At 57.6% G+C, this 19,272-nt stretch overlaps 1 protein-coding gene across 4 annotated transcripts in view; it reads right to left on the reverse strand.

Moving 5' to 3' along the window:
- The window catches only part of SLC6A9 (solute carrier family 6 member 9), a gene marked incomplete at its 3' end in the record, with an annotated part of 36,861 nt that overhangs the window by 16,579 nt on the left and 1,010 nt on the right, over positions 1-19,272 (reverse strand). For 2 of the 4 annotated variants that reach the window (XM_014589872.2, XM_027773915.1), the window contains 4 exon segments: positions 119-386; positions 748-879; positions 1,434-1,590; positions 13,963-14,077. In XM_014589872.2, coding sequence (XP_014445358.1) covers positions 119-386; positions 748-879; positions 1,434-1,590; positions 13,963-13,992 — 587 coding nt within the window. 4 annotated transcript variants of the gene reach the window in all.

Raw genomic sequence — 19,272 nt, forward strand, 5'->3', positions numbered from 1 at the left:
CCCAGCCCCAGCCCCAGCCCCAGCCGAGGGCTGAAGTGCAGCGGGGAGTTGACCAGGCCTCAGACGGCAGCCTGATGCAGAGGAGGGCCAGGGCTGCCCCGTCCACAGCGCGCCTCACCTCCAGTACTCCTCGCTGGGGCTGGTCCTCTGGAAGGTGTGGTTGAGCAGGTTGGAGAGGTTGCTGGGCGCGGGAGGCTGGGAGCTGTTAGTGTGGTTGGTGGTGTCCAGCACGCTGGCGCAGTCGGGCGTGTTCCAGGGGTTATTGCAGTAGGCCCAGGGCAGCACAGGTGTCATGGACGAGAAGAAGTAGTAGAAGGCGATGGAGATGACCACGTTGTAGTAGATGCCGATGTACGTGGACACCACCATCATGCCGTAGCCCACGCCTGCGGAGGGGAGGCCACCGGTCAGTGCTGTCAGGACGAGCGGGAGCCTCGCACGCCTAGCGGCAGGAGGCGAGGTTAACTACTTCTAAGGGCCAGCGGTGGGGCAGGCTTTGATGGGAAGCCGGAGAGCCAGGTGAAGGCCTTGCTAGGGGCAAAGGAGTTTTGTCTATGCACGTAGTGGGGGGGGTCAAGTAAACAGGGACCCCCCACATGCATCGATGCGCTTAGCCGCTGGCGTGCGGCGTGGGGTCAGCACCAGGGCTCCACGAGGGTCAGCAGTGTTTGCACAGATGGGCGAGTCAGCACATGACCTGAATGAGTGCGTGTCGGTGCGTGAGCATGTGGCCCACCCAAGCCTCACCTTTGAACATGGGGCTGATCTTCCAGACCCCTAGACAGCCCTGGCTGGCAAACTGGCCGAAGGAGAGCTCCATGAAGAAGAGTGGGATCCCGCAGAATACCAGCATGATGAAGTAGGGAAACATGAAGGCGCCTGGCAGCGGGGAGAGGGCCGGCTCAGGGTGGGCGCGGGCTGGCCCCGGACTTCCTGCTCAGACCCCAACAGCCAAACCTGTGCCACTGGGTAGGGCCCACGGAGGAGTGTGCCGGGCACTGAGCAGGAGCCTGGGTCTGTGGCACTCACCCCCAGCCTGTCTTTGAACTTGCCAGGGGCTCCCAGGAAACTCTGCTCTGAGCAGAATCCCAGAGCTGCCAGGTTTGGATACGACTTGATGGTTTCACCAAGCAATTTCACAAACACAAGTTGCTGGGACCTCCAAATGTCCCAGACCTTTGGGGGAGGGAGCTGTTGGAACACAGGGCTAAGGCAGGGAACCCCCGAGGCTGCAGTGCTTTTCTCACCTCCCCTCACGCAGGGGAGCAGGCAGGCTGGCAGTGCCATGCCCAGACAACAGGCTGCCAGGGGCTGGGGGAGGGCCGTGCCTGAAGCAGAGGGGGCCTAAGCCACAGGTGGGGGCGAAGATGGCCTGCCTGTCTGGGGTGGGTTCTGTGCCCAGTGGGTGGTCCCTGCCCTGTGCCGGCTGGTACCTCCCCCGTTGCGATAGCAGAGGTATGGGAAGCGCCAGACATTGCCCAGGCCCACGGCATAGCCCACGCTCGTCAGTACAAACTCGATCTGGTTGCTCCAGTTGCCCCGACTGAGGTTCTGGTCCCTCTTGGTGGCCTCACCGGGCACAGCACCATTCTGTGGGGACAAGAGAGAAGCTACTATCAGCAAGGCATTTGTGCTCCGCACCTGACCCTCTGGACCTCCCTGAGCGGGGACACCAGGGCCCTCCAGGCCCCGCCCCCTCTCTGGGCTTCCCCACTGCTGGCAGGGCTGCAGGCAGGCCTGGCAGAGGCAGGGAGAGGGAGGAGCGGCTGCCAGGGGGTGCCCAGCAGAGCCTCCCTCACCAGCCCCCCAGTACCCTGTGCCAGGTGTCCCAGCCCACCTGAGGAGCTGCTGCTAGCCGCTGAGAGGTGACACAGAGGAGGGAGCTAGAGCCGAGAGCCCCCAACCCCTCCAAAACCTGCCTGCTCCCCTTCGGGGAAGGATCTGGGAGCAGCTGAACCTCATACCAAGCAGCCAAGTAAGGCTGGGCACAAAGGGGCCTGTGTCCAGACAGCACCCCCGCACCGCCGCCAGCACATCGCCAGGCTGAGCACGCTGCCCATGGGCAGGCAGCTGTGAGGGAGGGGGACTAGACCCCTCCCCCGTCCTGGGGGCACAGGGTGGGCAGAGCTGGGGTGGGTAGCCTTTGAACTGAGCCAGACCTGAGCAGGGCATTCTGGTAGGAAGTTCAGGGAAGCCATCTATATTGCCATGGCTCAGGGGGGCGTCCTGAGAGGCTGAACTGGGGCCCAGCGAGGGGGTGCTGGGCCATAAGTTAGGGGAGGAGACCAGAGTTGTAGGCACAATGCCAGACTGTGGGGAGACACTCTGCTAGGAGAAACAGAGGAAGTGGCTCCAGAAGGGGCAGGAGGGAGCAGGGTCCCTGCACCGAGGAGGGTCACCTGCAGAGGAAGAAGCCCAGAGGTCACACGGGGCTGATGAGGGAGTCTGCCCGGGAAAAAAGGCTGGGCCTGCCTGGGCAACCACAGGGGTGGGCTGGGTGGCCTGGGTCCGCTGAGGACAGCCCCTTCTGGAACCCTAGGCCCAGAGCTAGAACTGGCTCTGCAAGTGCCCCTTCGCTGGGCCACACCCGTCCACCCACAGTGAGCAGGAAATCAAGCCGCCCTGAGCCAAAGCCTGAGGGAGACACAGGGACTCAAGAGTCACCAACAGAGAGACAGACAGCGAGTCCTTGAATGCCAGGAAGAGCCGCCCGGCGACGGCTATGCCCCTGAGAGAAGTGGCCAGGAGTCCTGGAAGACACCCAGGATCAGAGTTGGGCCGGCATGGCCTCTGCGAGAAGGTGGCATGGCGCTTATTCTTGGCTCGAAAGAGACATATTTAAGGACAGCAGTCATTCTAGAGAATAGCAAGGAGGCTGAGGCTTTGAAACGCTGTTGGACCCTGTCACTGATGGACAAGAGGGAACGAATGGCCTCATGGGGCCCCAAACACCCGGTCAGGCCCCCTTGGTGACGCAGACTCTGCCTGGTGCATGAGCACGACAGGTCCAATAACTCTGGGGGTGACCATCCTGTATGCAGCTCAGCATGGCCCCCAGCAGAGGTCTGGGGCTTCAGAAACCACAGGGTCCCCACCCAGGGGCCCCTAGAGCAAGCCTGCATTCATTCGCACTGATCAGCGGATGCAGTGACAGATTGACACCTACTGCATGCTGGGTATCGGAAGTGCTGCAGTGGCAAAGCAGAGAGCCCCTAGCACCCCGAGCTGGAGGTCTGATGGGGAGCAAGCCCCCCACGACTAAACCCAGTGGCTTTCACCTGCGACCCCAGTGTGAGCATACACTGACTATGGAAGTCACAGAGTGGAAGGAGGACAAGGACGGATGCCACTGAGGTCGAGGAAGGCCTGCCTGGTGAAGGGGCTCGAAGGTACACTTGGCCCAGAGAGAGGGTGGCTCCCAGCCTGAGTGTGCCTTCTGGGACTTGCCCCTACAGAATCCTGCCTGAGCCAGTCACCACCTCCGAGGGCCTACACTGGGGCAGGCGTAGCAATACCACAGGGTCGGGGGGCATGATTCGGAGGGTGTAAGGCCTGCTTGGGGTGGTTTATCCATTTCCAAACAAATACCAACCAAATAGGGCTCCTATAAGCCGCCCCTACAATAACTGTTTTATTCTGTTCAAGGCTTGTTTACTCAGGGGCACAATGAGGGATTGTGGCAGCGGGACAGTTCATGGGTGGGGTCACAGAGCAGTGGTTACAGCTGTAAAAGGGACAACCGAGGGTCCAGGATGGACCTGCCGGCAGGGCAAGAGCAAGCCCCCTGGCGGAGACCCAGGTCTCGAAGGCTTAATGTCTGAGGTGTCTCTCCTGGTCCCGGTAGGGACTCCCCCCACTCCTCAAATCAAGTACATCAGGACCAGACTTAGAGCTCCGAGAGCTGCTCCTTCCTGGAATGGAGGGGACAGGGAGGGCGGAGATGCCCCCAGCCACGTGCCACAGGGAGCTGCCCACTTAATGAGCTACAAACCACAGAGCCAAGCACTAACCAGTGCAGCCGTGTGGGCTGCAGCCCCAGAACCTGGGCTTGGCGACGGGGCTCAGGTGGGCACCTGACAACGGAGGTCTGCTGTGTGCGGAGGCTCCGGCAGACACGGCACTGTCCTGCCTGCTCGTGGGAACCTCGTCCCCAGCTCCTCGGACTTCGATTCCAGGGCCCTCTCTCTTTCTGCCGCCTGGCTAAGACCGAGCTCACGGAAGGAGACAGCACGAGCCTATGTTTCTCCAAGCAAAAACTGGAGGAAAGACTCTTCAAAGCGTTCTCTTTCTGCGGGGTTTTCCGGGTGCTGTAGTGCCCCTCCTCTTCCTTCCTGGGCAGCTAAGCCTTTTTCAATGCTGCATAGCTTTTTGTTTTGTTTTCTTGGTCCTTGCACAATATTTCCTATCCTAAGCCTCTCGTTTTTCTTGATTTGCTGGGTGGACGGCTGTGTCACTGATATTAACCGCCCCTGCCATAGCCATCCACTCTGGGGTACCCACGAAAGAACCCTTTTGTGTTCCCCGTTTGACCCAGACTGGCTGCCCGTCTGCCTAAGCCAGCTTAGCCCCACTGACTGGCCGGGCTCCCGGCTTCTCCTGCCTACCACCCACCACCCACTGTCTGCTCCTCGCTGCTTCCCTCCCCCACCCTGGGCTGGACTCCCTGGTCAGTCTCTGCCCTCACTCTGGTTCCCCTGTCAGTGCCCTGCCATCCTCCCAGGAGCTCTGAGAGACCATTGCCAGTGGTGGTCTCTAGCCCAGGGTACCCTGCCCTGTCCCCAAGCTCTCCCAGGCTGGGCAGAATTAGAGGTATTGGAGCTTTCCTTCCACAGCTGGGCGGGCTGGGATGGCTACCAAATGCACGTATGAGTGCTTGCATGCGCACGTGCGTGTGCACTCGTGTGCATACACACACACACACACACACACACACACACCTTGGATATTCCTTACCCTTGAGAACCAGTCACAGAGGCATCGGTGTCTGCCCCAGCATGAGGACTTTCTTGGGCGAACAACCCCCCCCAGCTAAGTCAGCCACACGGAGCGAAGTCACTTACATAAGCCCTTTCTGCAGCACTCCGCCTGGCCTTCCTGCTCCGGAGGAGCCCTGGAATTGAGGCTCTTAGCTCTGGGGCAGGATTTGGATCTCCACTCTGCCTCAGGCTTGGCAGAGGAGGGCCACCTGCGGGCTTAGAGCCCTGCTGTTCTCCAGGAAGCCTGAGCAAGTCCCTTGCACTGTCTGTATCTCAGCAGCCCAGCTGCAAGTCGGGTGTAGACTACACAACCTCTACAGACCTGTGGATTCAGACTAGGCGGCCTGAGACCTGCGACTTGGGGGCTTTACCTCGCCTGGAATTTTGCTACTTCTGACTTATGTTGGTATTTTCCATGAATTCCCACTAGCTCTGCAGACTTTAAAAAATTGTTTTGTGCTCAAAAGTTTAAGTTTATTGCAAAAATAATTTTTTTAAGTGTAAGGAGGAGACAGAGGGGCTGAGCCAGTCACTCCCACAGGTAACCAGGACCAATGGGAGGACTGTCCATTCATGCATGGACTCAGCCCAGCTTTCTACCCAAGCGACTCTGCTCGGGCTTGGGGCTTCCGCCCCCCCCTAGGTCAGCGTCCAGTGGATATTTTTGTGAATCGTGAACTCCTTCTTCCCACTCTCGGCGGACACTGAGGAATCCTGGAGCTGCCCTGGCGGCGTGGGCCCGCTGGGATCCAGCAGACTTCTTGTTTAGGGCCGTCCAGCCCCAGGGCTTGCTCATGGGATGTGTCCCATCCAAGACAAACTTCATGGAGGAGAACGGGCAAGACCTCACATCCCAGACTGACTTTGAGCCAAACAGATCACTGGCAGCTTTTCTCTAAGCCCCAGTGGGGAATTGGGCTGGAACAGCCATTACAGTAAATTGTGGCTGTCTCAGAAGACCCCGTGACCTCCCACTAAGGCACCCCTCTGTCGTTTCCCCTCCAAGTTTTTTCCCATCAGTACAAGGAGCAGGTTGGCCCTCAGCGGCACCTTGCCTGCAAGGACAATCTTGTCCTTCAGCTGCATGGTGCTGAGTGGGGACAGAGACCCAGTACGGCTCTAGTCTCAGTCACCAGGAGAGTCAGGGGCTGGGGTGGAGGAGCAGGGCCATGGGAAAATGTACCCCAGAACTTAACAGTCCCTGGGGGGCCATTGGTGTGTCCGACCTGGGAGAAAACCTCGGAGTAAGCTCTGGGCACCTCTCAGGCTCCAGGAGCCTGCAGAGTCCAGGCCGTCACAGGGCAGGTAAGAGAGGCAAGGATGTGCCTCGTGCTGTTTCGTCACAGAGCCCTGATTGGCAGAGCGTGACCTGCCAGCACTGTGGGCAGCAGACAGAAGACTGGCACCCCCAGGCATGCCAGGCTCCACTCCAGACCCTGGGGAAGGTAAGAAAGGACACGGTGGGAACCTGCTCATCTGCTTGCCTTCCACCCTGGGGAGGCCGACAGCCCAGGAGACTGGAGGGAATCGTTCCTCTCTGCCCCGTGGCAGCTGTGGGAGGCCTTTCCCCTAGTCGGCTGGCAGCAGGTTGGCATTCTGGGAAGTAGCTTTGGTCTTGATCCTAGCGGCTCTGGTGCTTAAGGGCAGCTGTATACGATGCTGTTCCCAAACCCAAGCTGCGTCGCCTCAGAGGACATTCCTTCTCCTGCCTCCTGAAGGTCAAGTCGGGATGTCCTACAGGGGAGAAGGGTGACATTCCCAGTCCCCTCACCCTCGCTGCCACCAGCTGCATTGTGGAGGACATCCTTGCCCATCCCCAGCTTCCAGGGATGGGACACCGGCTCCCACCCTATGTGGACACTTGCCCTGGACCCTGAGGGACGTTCCATGGGGTCCCTCTCCACCCAGCTGCAACTCTTGCCCCGTTCTCCCCCGCCACCACCACTGAGCCATGTGCCACGTTCCCCTGCCCCCTCACCACTCTCCCCATAGGAGTAACTGCCGTGGCACAGACAATGAGGCTGTATTGATTAGTACAATTCCTGGGCACCTCCGGCCCGTCTCCCCGGGAGCTAGGACAATGCAGCTTTGATACACAGAGCAGATTCTCAGCAGGTCCTTGGGCTGGGGGGGCCCTCACACCCCCACTCTCCTCCCTCTCGTCCCCACCACACAGCTAACTCTTCCTGCACTCCTTTGCACAGTTGCAACTTTCTGGGTCACTTTTGCTGGTGTCTGTCTCGCTCGCTGGCTGTGCCTGACCCTCCCTGGCACAGACCACTCAGCCCCTCTCCCCACCCCCAGCCCAGCCTCCAAGCCTGCCTGGCACCAGGGAAGGGGCTTGATCTTCTGGAAGGTGACTGACCTGCTCTGGGGAAGAGGGGGCCGCAGGTCCGTCAGCCGCGGCCATCCTGGGGCGAGCACTCGGAGCGGAGCGCGTGTGTCTCCGCCGCTCATTCACACCTCTGCCAGCTCCAGAGCGACACTGAGCATCCCCTGCCTCTCCCACTGCTGGGCTGGGCAGCGTCAATTACTTTCACCTCATCTCCTCCCGAAGCTCTGCCTCCCCCCTCCCCTGGCCCTCCCCCTCCGGCCAGTCCCCCTGCAGCCCGGCGCGGGTGCTCCAGAGCGAGCGAGGCGTGGGGCTGTTGTGTTTTTCCCTTGTTCCCAGCAAGTTACCAGAACAAAACACATACACACGCACACTTTCACAACCACAGAGTGGGGCAGGGCGAGTGTGGGAGAGTGAGAGGGTGGCCCACTGGCCTCCCAGAGCTGGCTTCGGGGCCTTGATGCTGCCGGAGCCCACAGGGCCTGGCTCTCGGTGGGCTCCTGGTAGGGCTGCTGGGTGCTGGGTACATGATGGGTTTTGCCCCATTGGGCACTAGAGATGGTGATGAGGCAGGAAGACAGGGCGCAGGCCACAGGCGCAACCAGAGCCATTTGGACGTCTGAGGGCAGTGTGGGCTGGGGATACCGGGCTCTGCAGCCGAAACTGTCCCCTGGAGTTGGTCCACCCCCAAGTCAGTCAGGATGACAGGCTGTCCTATGGGGGGACGTGGCTGGCCCTGCAAGAAAACTCTGGCCTAGAGAACCATGCCGTCACCCATCTGAAGGAAGATGGCATTAACTAGAAGTGGGTCACCAGGCACAGTGGGACCCTGGAATAAGACCCATGGGGACCTGGACTTTGTCACCAAGGCCTGAGGTGCTGGTCGGAGAGTATGTACTGCCTGGGCTGGGCAGGCCCCCTGGGTCACTCGAAGCCACCCTATCCCTCTCTGAGGCCACACTTCAGCTGGCGCTGAGACACCACGCACCAGCGGCTGGGAAGGTGGGTGAAAGCGTCCTGGTGTTAGAAGGTGCAAGTTCCTCTGGAAACTGAAAGTGGCAGAGGGTCTGGTGGACGGAGAGGCCTGAGCACGCGTCTGTCAGACGGAGGCTGCTTTTCTGGGAAGGACAGCTCTCCTGTGCGCTCAGCGAGGGCGGGCACCATGCAGGGATCATGGGGCATATTGTCTAGGGCAGGGTGACCCTTCAAGAAAAGACACAGGCTTTAGAGTCAGTCAGGCCTTGGGTCAAATCCCAGCACTGCTAGTTTCTCACCACATAGAACCTAAGGCAGGTCCCTTAACACGTTTGGTCTCAGTCTCTTCGTCTCTGAAATGGGGATGCTATCCACCATTTGCTGAGTCCAGAGAGTGGGGGTGATCATACTGACAGGCGATACATACTAAGTGCTTACTCAGAGTTGAACATTTAGACATACTAAAACTCAGTTTGGGGACCGCAGATGATGTAATGGTTACATCACTGGACTCCCACATGGCCGACTGTGGTTCGAGTCCCAGTCCCAGCAGCTTAAAACTCATGCCAGGTGTGTGTGCATGTGTGTCCAAAATCCTGAGAGGAGAATCGAGGAAAAGGGATTGCAGCATGGCCCTCCCCGCTAGGGAGTGATTTCTCGCTTTCTGTCTCTCTGTCTCTCTGGTGAGTATATACACCCTATTGCAAAAATCTCTTAAAAAAAAAAAAAAGCAACTCTTTTGGCTCTCCCAACAGTCCCCTGAAGGAGTTATATTATTATCCCCATTCTGGGAGCAAAAAGAGGAGAGACCTTGGCTCCTGCAAGTGTCCTAAGGATGGCCTCAGACCCCACTAACTCAGCCACTTACTGGGCCATCATCATGCAGCCTGGTCCCCGGACACACTCCTTGACTTCCTGTGGCACAGACCGAGGCCAAGGCCCTGGCTGGGCCACGGGCTCCAGGAAGGCCCAGTCACCCATGATGCCCAAGTGCTCACTTCCACCCAGGGTGGGCTCTGGGCTCTGGCTGCCCTGGCCCGGGCCGGGTGCCCAGAACAGGCAGCCCTGGCTGGATGGCTTTCCCTGGCTCTGGCCATGGGGACAGGAGGCGGCGGCAGCCCAGCTGGGCCCTGGCCGTAATGAGGCCTCATTAGCGGGATCCAGCTGCTCCAGCCCCACTTAGGGAGGCCGACTCCCCCAGCCCCGCCTCTGACTTCTCTTAATAAGAATGGGCCCACTTCCAGAGGGCCAAGGAGTTGAGGGGCTTTGTGTGCCCTGTGACTCTGGAGGGACTGTCTCTCTGAGCTAGGACTGGAAAGTGCTGGGGTGGGGGAGGGCTGAAGGGAAGCCGTGTGTGTGTGTGTGTGTGTGTGTGTGTGTGTGTGTGTGTGTGGGGGGGGGGGGGGAGGGGGAGAGGGGGGGGGAGGAGGAGGAGGAGGAGGAGTCGTGACAAAGCCATGTCTCCCGGGGTTAAGGGGATGATTTCTCGTTCCAGTCATTCTATTTCCCGCCACACTCTTATCCCCAAGAGTAATGAGTACTTTACATTGAGCATCACCATGCTCTTAACACATTTGCCTAGACTGCTCTCACTGACGCTCTGCCCCCTAGCCAGTTTTGCCTCTGGAGTCAGAAGGCCCCAGACACCTACAAATATTAAATTATTTTAGGCATGGGTTCTCTCTGTTTTAAACTTTGTAAAATTTTGAACCACTTGATTCACTCATTACTCATTGGGGGGGGGGGGGCTGGGGTGAATACGTGTGTGTGTGTGTGTGTGTGTGTGTGTGTGTGTGTGTGTGTGTGTGGAGATTGAGGCCGCAAGGCTGAGTGGGTGGGCTAGAGAGAAAGTGGGAAGGGGAGGGAGAGCAGAGAGGAAGCCGGAAGGAGGCTGGGCCCTTTCTTCTGGGTCCAGGTATCGTCCTTTTCACCAGGTAGGGTGCGCAGTTGCACAATGCAGGTCAGCACATTGCTCAGGCTGTCCTGGCTAGGGGACACCTCTGCTGGGACAGGCCTTACACAAGGACAGTGGCTGCTGTGTGCCAGGGCCAGGGCTGGAAGAGTATGCACTATGTAGCAAGCTCTGAGCTAGGAAAGTGCCCACTGAGAGTCAAGTCCCTACCAGGAGGATGCCACTGCTTGGATAGTATCAGGTACTGTGCCAGTAGGACACCCACTGTGTGTGCCAGGTTATGCTAGCAGGGTGCCCACCGTATGCTGGGTTCTGTGCTGGGAGAGCACCTTCTGTGTGTCAGGTCTCTGTTAGGAGAGTGCCCACTATGTGCCAGTCCCTGAATAAGGAGAGCACCTACGGTGAGTCAAGCTTTGTGCTAGGAGAGTGCCCATTGTATGCCAGGTTCTGAGCTAGGAAAGCACCTACTGTGTTTCTGGTCTCTGATAAGAGTGCCACTATTAGGAGAGTACCAGGTTCTCTGCCAGGAGGGTACCCACTGTGTGCCAGGTAAGAGCTGGGCGAGTGCCCAAGCTCTCCTGGTGTGTCAGTCAAATGCCAAGTGTGACTCTGCAGCATGCTAGGTCCTGTACTAGGGAAGCACCCCATGTATGCCAAAGTCTGTGCCAGGCAACCCACTGCAGGTGAGCTGGGTGGGTACCCGCTGCCCTGCTCTGCAGAAGAGGGGGGCCACAGGCCCATGAGCCTGGACCATGCTCCATGAGTACCCAGCTGATGGGCTCTGTGCTAAGAAGTACTCAGTGTGTGCCAGTCTGCACTAGCCAAACATTTGCCACATGCCGAGACCTGTGCTAGGTCAGAGCCCAAGGGAGACAGGCCCTCTACCAAGGGAGTGCCCAATGTGCACCGATCACTCGCTACATGCCAAGACGGGCTGGGTGAGCACCCACTGTGTGCCAGGCCTTGTGGTGGATGCTGTAGACAGGAGGCAACCAAACCTCCTATCAAAGCACAAGCAGACAGGCCAGGGCAGAACAGCTCCAGGCGGCCTTCGGTGCTTGCAAAGCCTTCTGAGACTCAGATGCTCTGGCGCCCAGAGTCCCAGACCGAGTGACTCTGCTCTTATTCATCACAAGGCTTCCTGAGGGCAAAAGCAACCAGCGTGCTCAAAGACACGGAAGAGAGGCCCGCGAGGCTCACCACAGCCTCCTCTGCCCAAGATGCAATATGAGGGGAGCGGCACAGGAGGGGAATTTGTGCGAGGCAGAGGGACTAAAGTCAGGCCAGTGGGCTCTCTGGCCCCCTGTCCTGGGCTCTTCCCCTCTAGCGCCCTGTCCTCTGGGACCCAGGCAGCCTCCCCGCATGAATACAGAGGCCTTGGTCTCCATGGAAGGACCACCCCACCCACCCCCGGGTGCCCCCGAGCATCCCAGCTGCTCCCAGGCTTGGAGGCACCCTGGCCAGCTGGGTTCCTGCATGGCCCTGTCCTGGGAGCTGCTGAGGCGTGAGGGAGGCAGCTGAGCTGGCCTGGCAGAGACCATCTGGGCTGGGAGTGGGGGCGGGGGGCACGTGGAGCAGGCATGTGGGTCTGGGCACGTGTGGGAAGCAGTTTGCTCCCCCATAGCACCTGCACCAGAGTCCAGCAGAGCTCCAAGGATGACACAGGGTGTCTATGGACACGGAAGAAACCGGGGCCTGTCATCTCACACCCAAACCTGGGGGGAAGCGAGGGGAGAGAAGTGAGGATCCTACAGCAAGGACGACCCCCACATACCAGAGCACAGACGGGTCAACAGGAGCCACAGCGGCCCAGGAAGATCTGAGCGCCCCCAGCTCACACGCTCACCCCTGAACGCTCTCTCTTCTGACCTACCACCGCAGCCAAAGATGGAGCGAGTTGGGAAGAAACTTCCTTAGCCACTTGCCCTCTGGAAGACACTGAATCAGTGCTCACTCAGCAGCCTGTGGTGGAGGGTTGGGCTGGGCTGGGCTGGACTGGGCTGGAGGGCTGGGCCTGGTCCACCTCACAGGCTGTCTCCTAGACACCAGCACTGACTGGCGGCCGAGTCAGTCCCCAACTGGGACCCGAGCAGAGAGTAGCCCAAGGTCATCAGCAGAACCAAAAAAGAGGCAGGAATAGAGTCTCCGAGTGACCGCAAGGGGTGCCCTTGGGACAGATGCTATGAGCCTCAAACGCAGCAACAGCGGGCAGAAGTCAAAGGGCAGAGGGCATGGAGGAAAGCGAGCCTCGGCTATCTTTAGGCACATCCTGGTGCTGGGAACAGGAGTCCCAAGGCAGCCTTCCCTTCCACAGACCGGTGGGCCGAGCTGGCCGGTGGAGCACAGGGTTGGGAGCTCAACGCAGGAGGGGATTCTGGGACACTGTGATTCATGCTCTCCACGCTGCCCACGTGGGTCCTACATCTCCCCTGCCCGCTGCCCAGGCCTTCTAGGGTCACTCCAGAGAAAGAGGAGCAACAGGGAGTACCCAGACGGTTTCGCAGAGCTCACACTCTCCAGGGTAGGAAGGGGGAGCCACACTCCACGTCCTACCACAGGCCCATGGCAATTCCAAGACTTCTCCGGCAAAGGTGGGTCCACACCTATCCAGGGCTCAGGTCCTAAGACGTCCATCTGTGCCCATTTCTGAGCACCCAGATTTCGGGTGGCTCAGGACTCCTTCCAAAAGCTTGGTTCATTCAGATTTGTTCTAGCCAGGAGGGGGACAGACCAGCACAGGCAGAGAAACTGGGCGGAGACTGGATGCTGGAGGTTCAGAACAGCTAGACAGAGGATCAGGCCTGGAGCAGAGCTAGTTCGTTGGAGGTACTCTGGCACCACCCAGGAATCTTTTGTGAGAGACAAAGTTCTTGGGGGAGGGCTCAGCAGAGACCCCAGGCTCTGGGAGTTGACTGCAACCTCCAGCTGTACGAAAAAGCAACAGAAGGAACCCCAGGGGAAGGGCTACTGAGGGAATGACCATACTCAGCCACTGGCTTCTGCCCCTGACAGCTGCCCAGTCCACTCATCCCTGAGGCAAGATCCCAAGAGAAGAAACACAACCATTGCCCTTGGGATAAGATCCGGCACCTTTTTCCTGCTTCCTGTTCCACCCATGAAAGAGTCCTGCTCCTGTGAAAACCTCACCCAGGCCTTGGTTCTCATGGGGCCTCCCACCAGCTCTCTTGGGCTTCCCAGCAGGTGCAAAGGAAGGGCCAGGGTTCGGAGAAGGGGAAGAGGGAAACCTGAGAAGCCTTGGGATTGGACTGGGATTAAAAAACCAAATGTTGTTACTTTTCAGAGTAAGAAGGAACCTGAGAAATGGAGAGGAGCCAGAGAGGGTCTATGCACACACCTCGGTCAGCACACGATGAACACACCAAGAGGCAGAGGGCTGGGTGGGCATGGGGTGCTGGGGTTTAGCCAGGACACAGCCCCAGGTTCCACTGTCTTTCCAGAAGGACAAGCTGTGGTCTTCTCTCCAGGGCGCCTCTCATGACAAAGATAAGGTTGCTTCTCCTGCCTCTTGGAGGGCCTTTGAGGGCGGTCTATGGTAGACCCTGCCCAGCTGTGGGCTTGGAACCCTGCACTGTTTACCTGCTGGGTCAGGGGATGTCTGCCTAGGCCTGGGGCAGCCCTGGCACTCAGAAGCCCTGGCAGGCCTGGACCCAGGCCCCTGTCCAGGCAAGCAGCTGGCGGGAGGCCCGGGGGCAGTGCTTGGAACCCCAGCCACCACCCCACCCATTGCAGCCTGGCCTTGTACTCACCAGCATCCCTTTGGCACCTTTTCCTACCATGGTGGCAGTGGGGTGGGGCTCTGGAGACCCGGACCACACTCACAGGTTCTGTTTCCAGTACCTTTCAGACTGCAGACCTCCAGAGCTGTGGAAAGAACAGAGAGGAAGGTGAGGGCGGGTAGGAAGGCGGGGCAGGCTATGGTGTTGGCCTGGGGCGCTCGCAAACAGCTCGTGCAGAGCCCTGCACCACCAGCTAGCAGGCCTCACCGCCTCCCCCTGCCCAGCCCCTTTCACATCCTGCTCATCTCTGGGTGACCCTCAGGCCCAGCTCCTTCCAGCTCTTCTCCCAACCCTTCCCCTGAATCTCTTGGTCTCCGGGCTTCATGTCCCAATGGGCAAAGGTCTATTTTTGACTCTCCAGATGCCCAATTCTATAAAAGATAAAAAATGAACGCAGAACTGGGCCAGGGTCCAAATCCTTCAGGGTCTGTGTGAATGGCTTCAACCTTTCCCCAGGAGAGGAGCCGGCCTGGATCAGCACACAGGAAGCCAGGATGCTCCTTCCCCTCCCGATGCCACACTGCTTGGGCTCCGGGGCACCGGGCTCATTGGTATGTCACTCACTTGGACCGTAAGCTCTGCACACACCATGTGCAGTCAGGCCTCGGTGCCTTGGCTCGGGCTGTCCGCTCTTCGGTACTTCCCTCCTGTCCACCAGGTGAAATTCTAAGACCCTTTAGGCCCAGGCCTATGGATCACCTGCTCTATGCAGCCAGAACGAGTAAATTGCTTCCTCTCTTCCGCTTTGTGCAGGATTCTACCCATGTCCTTCCACGTCATGTTACACTTATTTGCTTATAAGTCCGTCAGGCAGTGAGATCCCTGAGGGCTTGGGACTCTGTTTTCTTTATCACTCTGTGCCCAGCACCTGGCACCAGACTCAGCCTGCAGAAAGTGCTGGTTAAATTTAAATGAAAGGGAATCAGCGAGGACGAGGCACTGGGATGAGGGCTCCAGATCAGCCTGGGGTCTCGTCAGAGGATCTGAGGCAATGTGGGATTGGCAAGCTGGAGGGGGCCCCACACCAGGGGAGGTGCAAGGTCCGAGGCTGTGCTGGCGTTTATTGGTCTAATGTCACACCGGGAGGGAAGGAAGGGCTTCTGGAGAGGGCTGGGATTCAGAGAACCGCCAAGAATTCTCTCAAGAGAGGAAAAACCTTTGGTTTGATGGACAAGGATGTTCAGCTTCCATTGAGCCAGCTCCAGGAAAGATTTCGCTTTGCCTCTGGGGACTTCCTCATCTTCCCAGGGAGCAGACTCCACTCCATAGGCTATTCTGAGCCACTCTGCCCCACCCACAGCCATCTGTGGGTCACCTCTCACCCACAAGCCCAGGAAGTCATTGATGGCTGAGGAGGAGATGAGGAGGAAGTCCTTTGCCTATGCAAATCACCTCCTGGCTACCTTAGGCCCTTTGTCCTGGCCACTCAGGCCTCCTGAAAAGCTTCCTTCTTTGAGCAGGGACAGAGAACGGACAGACTTACAGCCATTGCCCCTTTGTTAGCCACCCAGGCAGACCCTGCCTCTCGGGGTCCTCCTAAGGAGGTTCCTGCTCATGGCTTTGGTCTTCTGGGGCAGTTAGAGAAGAGGGGGGTACACTTCCTCAGAAGATCACACCCTTGTCCTCACTCCCTGCATACCCCCTCACCGCTCACCCCTGCACCTCTGCCCCAGCAGTAAACTTTAGATCCGACTTTCTTGAAGTCTCTTCAGCCAAGGAGTAACACTGACAATGATGCCAATAATCACGGCAGGTGACATCATTAAAAGCAGCCTCGGGACCAGCTGGTGGCATCCTGGTTAAGGTGCCGGACACTCCCACATGGCCGACAACGGTTCAAGTCCTGGATGTTGTGGCTTGCTTTCTCTCTCTCTTTCTGTGTATCTCTCTGGTCAAATTAAAAATAAATGAATGAAGGGAACCAGCAGTTAGCGTAATGGCTATGTCGCTGGACTCCCACGTAGTCGACCGCGGTTCGCGTCCCGGACCTGGTGGCTTAAAACTCACGCCGGGCGTGTGTGCGTGCGTGACCAAGATCCCGAGAGGAGAATGGAGGAGAAGGGATTGCGGCGTGACCTTCCCCTCTGGGGGGTGATTTCTCGCTTTTTGTCTCTCTGTCTCTGTCTGTCTGTCTGGTGAACGCAAGCGCCCTATAGCGAGAACCTCTCTAAAAAATAAATAAATAAAATTAAATAATTCTTTTTTTTTTAACAAAGCAGCCTCATGGCTGGAAGTGATTATACCTCTGCTCAGGTGAGTAAACGGAGGCTACTCCCTGCTGGAACTTAGGCTCGAGTGTTCTCCTCAAGGTTATCCCAGAGTTTCTCTCTCAGCATACTCTGAAAAAGACTGTCTTGGACAGGCCAGGTGGCTTCCCTGTAAGAGCCTGCATGAGAACTCGAACTCAGCGTTTTGGACTTGACACCTCTGGCTCTGAGGGGACCCCTCACATCCAGGAAGTCACTAGAGCCTGTTACTGACTGAGCCCGGAACACCAACTACACCGCCAGTCCCTGCCTTCAGGTAGCTTACAGACTGGCAGAGGAGAGTGCCTCGTGGCGGCCTCCTGAATGAGTTGGGTAAAAGCTCTCCTGCCTTTTCCATTTCTGATATTATTATTATTATTATTGCCAGAGGGTGTGTACGCTTGCCAGAGACAGAGAAAAAGCACCCTACAATGGGGCGTGGTTGTGACACAATTCCTTTTCCACCATTTCTCCATCCCACTGGAATTTGGGGCATGCATGCACATGCACCTGGACCAGTTCTCAAGCTATCGGGGCTGGGGATTTGAACCAAGATTGGCCGTGTGGGATCTGGCTCCCTTAACCACTAGGCCATGGCACCAGCCCTGCCATTCCTATTAAGTGGCCCAACCCATCCATTCAGAAATCACCAATTGAATGCCTGTGGTGTCGGAGAGCCTCAACACCCAGGCCCCAGACATGTCCCTAACCCACATCTGGGCCACCACTGACAAGCAGCAAGTCAGAGTCAGTTTAGCATTTAACACCAGGCTCTCGGATCTGGTAGCCCTGGGCTGGATTTCTGGCTCTGCCACTCAGTAGGTATGTGATTTCTAGCAAGATCCATAAAACCTGTTTGAGCCTCAATTTTTTTTTTTTTTTTCCGTCTGGAAGATGGGGCAAATATAATTGCCCATAAATTCTGAACTTTCTGCCTAATTTTCGACTTTACTACAAGTCCCCACATTTTCCAACCCTATAATCATTTAATCTTCCTAAAGCCCTAAAGCTCTGACTCTCTCCAATAGTTCTCCACAATGAACAGGATATGGCCTAAATTGCTTGACAGGCATTTCAGGCTGCTCACCACTAGATTCATTTATTCCACAAATATTTCTTGCAGGTCTGCTCTGTCCAGACCCGAGCTAGGCACCAAGAACTAAAGGTCTCTAACCTCATGCAGTTTATAGGCTAGGGGGAAAGTGAAACTAATGACTCATATTTAAATATTACAGTGGGAGATAAAAGGCTTAAAGGAGAAATATTTTTTTACGAGGCACTATAGCAGAGAGGCCTGGCCTTGTCAGAGAGTGAGTGAGAGAGGGCTTCTGGGAGGAAGCGATGCTTAAAAGATCAGGATTGAAGCAAAGTGGTCATAGCGAGGGAGGACGAGGAAGAGGTTCAAAGTGGATGAAACAGAATGTGAAACGGCTCCGAGGCTGGAGCTCAGAGAGCCGGTAAGAGAGTGGCCCAAGATGAAGATGGACAGATAATCAGGGCCAGGGATTTGGGTCTTTATCCCACGGGCAGTGGCCGCTACCGAAGGTGTCAAAGCAGATCGACTTTGAGGAGGGGAAATTGCTGGAATGGACCAGACCAGAAATGAGAAGCCAACCGAGAAGGACATAATGGGGTGAGGAGAGGTGCAGAGTTGAAGGAAATACGGGAGGTAACGTGAGTGCGGAACCGAACTGGGAGTAGGTAGGGAGAATGAGGAGTTTGCTTTCTGCTGGTGCAATGGGAGGAAGCCAGGGCCAGAGACACGAAGGCACTGATGCTGCAGGTTTGGAGGGGAACAGGATAAGTCGGGTGGGACAAGCTGAGTCTGAGTTGCGTGAGTCACCCAAGACAGACTGTTGAGAGGACAGTCCCAGGATCCTAGCCACCTCTAGTCTCATTGCTTGCTGGGTTTCCTCTCCCTCAAACAGCACACTGGCAGGTCAATAAATTTTAAGGATCCGTCTGGACCAAGCCCTAGAGTCTCCTCTGCGAATAAAAAGGTGACAGACTCTTTTCCTGGCTTCAAGGATCTCACAGTTTAGAAGGTAGAGGAGAAAGCATAACCTCCATTCACTGCGATGGCTGGGGCAGCAGGGGAGGGCCCTTAGTTTTTCCTGGGAGCCCAGGCCAGCTACCTGTGGCCACTGTCACCACTGTGGAGTGGCTACTCAGCATCCCAGAAGCTGTGCCTCAGTCTTTCAGCTCAGGCAGCCGTGTCCTCTTTGGGCACCCTTGTCCTCATTTCCACCTGCGTACATGACACCCATCTTCACAACCTATCGCAAAGCCTTTCTCTTCATGAAGCCTTCCTTGGTCCTCCCAGTGGCCTTCCAGCTTTCTACTGTTCCCCCAAAGCATGTTCATCACACGATTTTGCCGCATGCTTGCTTGTGTTTCGTGGGTCCACCTCTGCCTGGAGAGTTCATCCAGGTCAAAGGTGTCATTCTTCTGTGTCCCCAGAGCCGGGGAACGAAGCCAGGTACCGCCACGGTCACCGCGTAGGCTGAGTAAGTGGGCGTTTTCTCTGCGGTCCTTGGTAACACTTGGGCATGCTCAGTGTCGCCCGTTAGTCCCTTCAACCAGTCCCCTCACCCACTACTCTCAGCCTTCTAATGTTCCCACACTTTGGGGGCTTTAACCTCTTATGTTTTCTCCTTCCTCACTCTCGCCCTCTAGCCTTTACCTCCCAGCGGTCGCAGCCTCACGCTGGTTTCTGGGGGGGGGAAAAGACTAAGCTTTGTGCGGGAGCTGTCAGAAAGCCGGGGACGCGGCTCCTTTAAGAGGGAACAGCGAGGGGGCGTGGCCTACGGAGAGCAGGCCCGAAAGGGGGTGCGGCTCCTTTAAGTAGCGGGCGGCCGACTGCGAAGAGGCCTCAAGCCGGCGGGCTGGGGCGCGGTCGCTTTCGGAGTTGCGGCACCGCCCGGAGCACCCCGGTTCCTCGAAGCGGGGCGCGTCCGCCCTAATCGGGGTACGAGGCGTGTGGGAGGGCGGGCGTTACATCAGCCGCCACGTGTGGGCCTCTCAGCTGGCGTGG

Source organism: Tupaia chinensis, unplaced genomic scaffold (genome assembly GCF_000334495.1).
Source record: "Tupaia chinensis unplaced genomic scaffold, TupChi_1.0 Scaffold000387_1, whole genome shotgun sequence".
Lineage (NCBI taxonomy): Eukaryota > Metazoa > Chordata > Mammalia > Scandentia > Tupaiidae > Tupaia > Tupaia belangeri.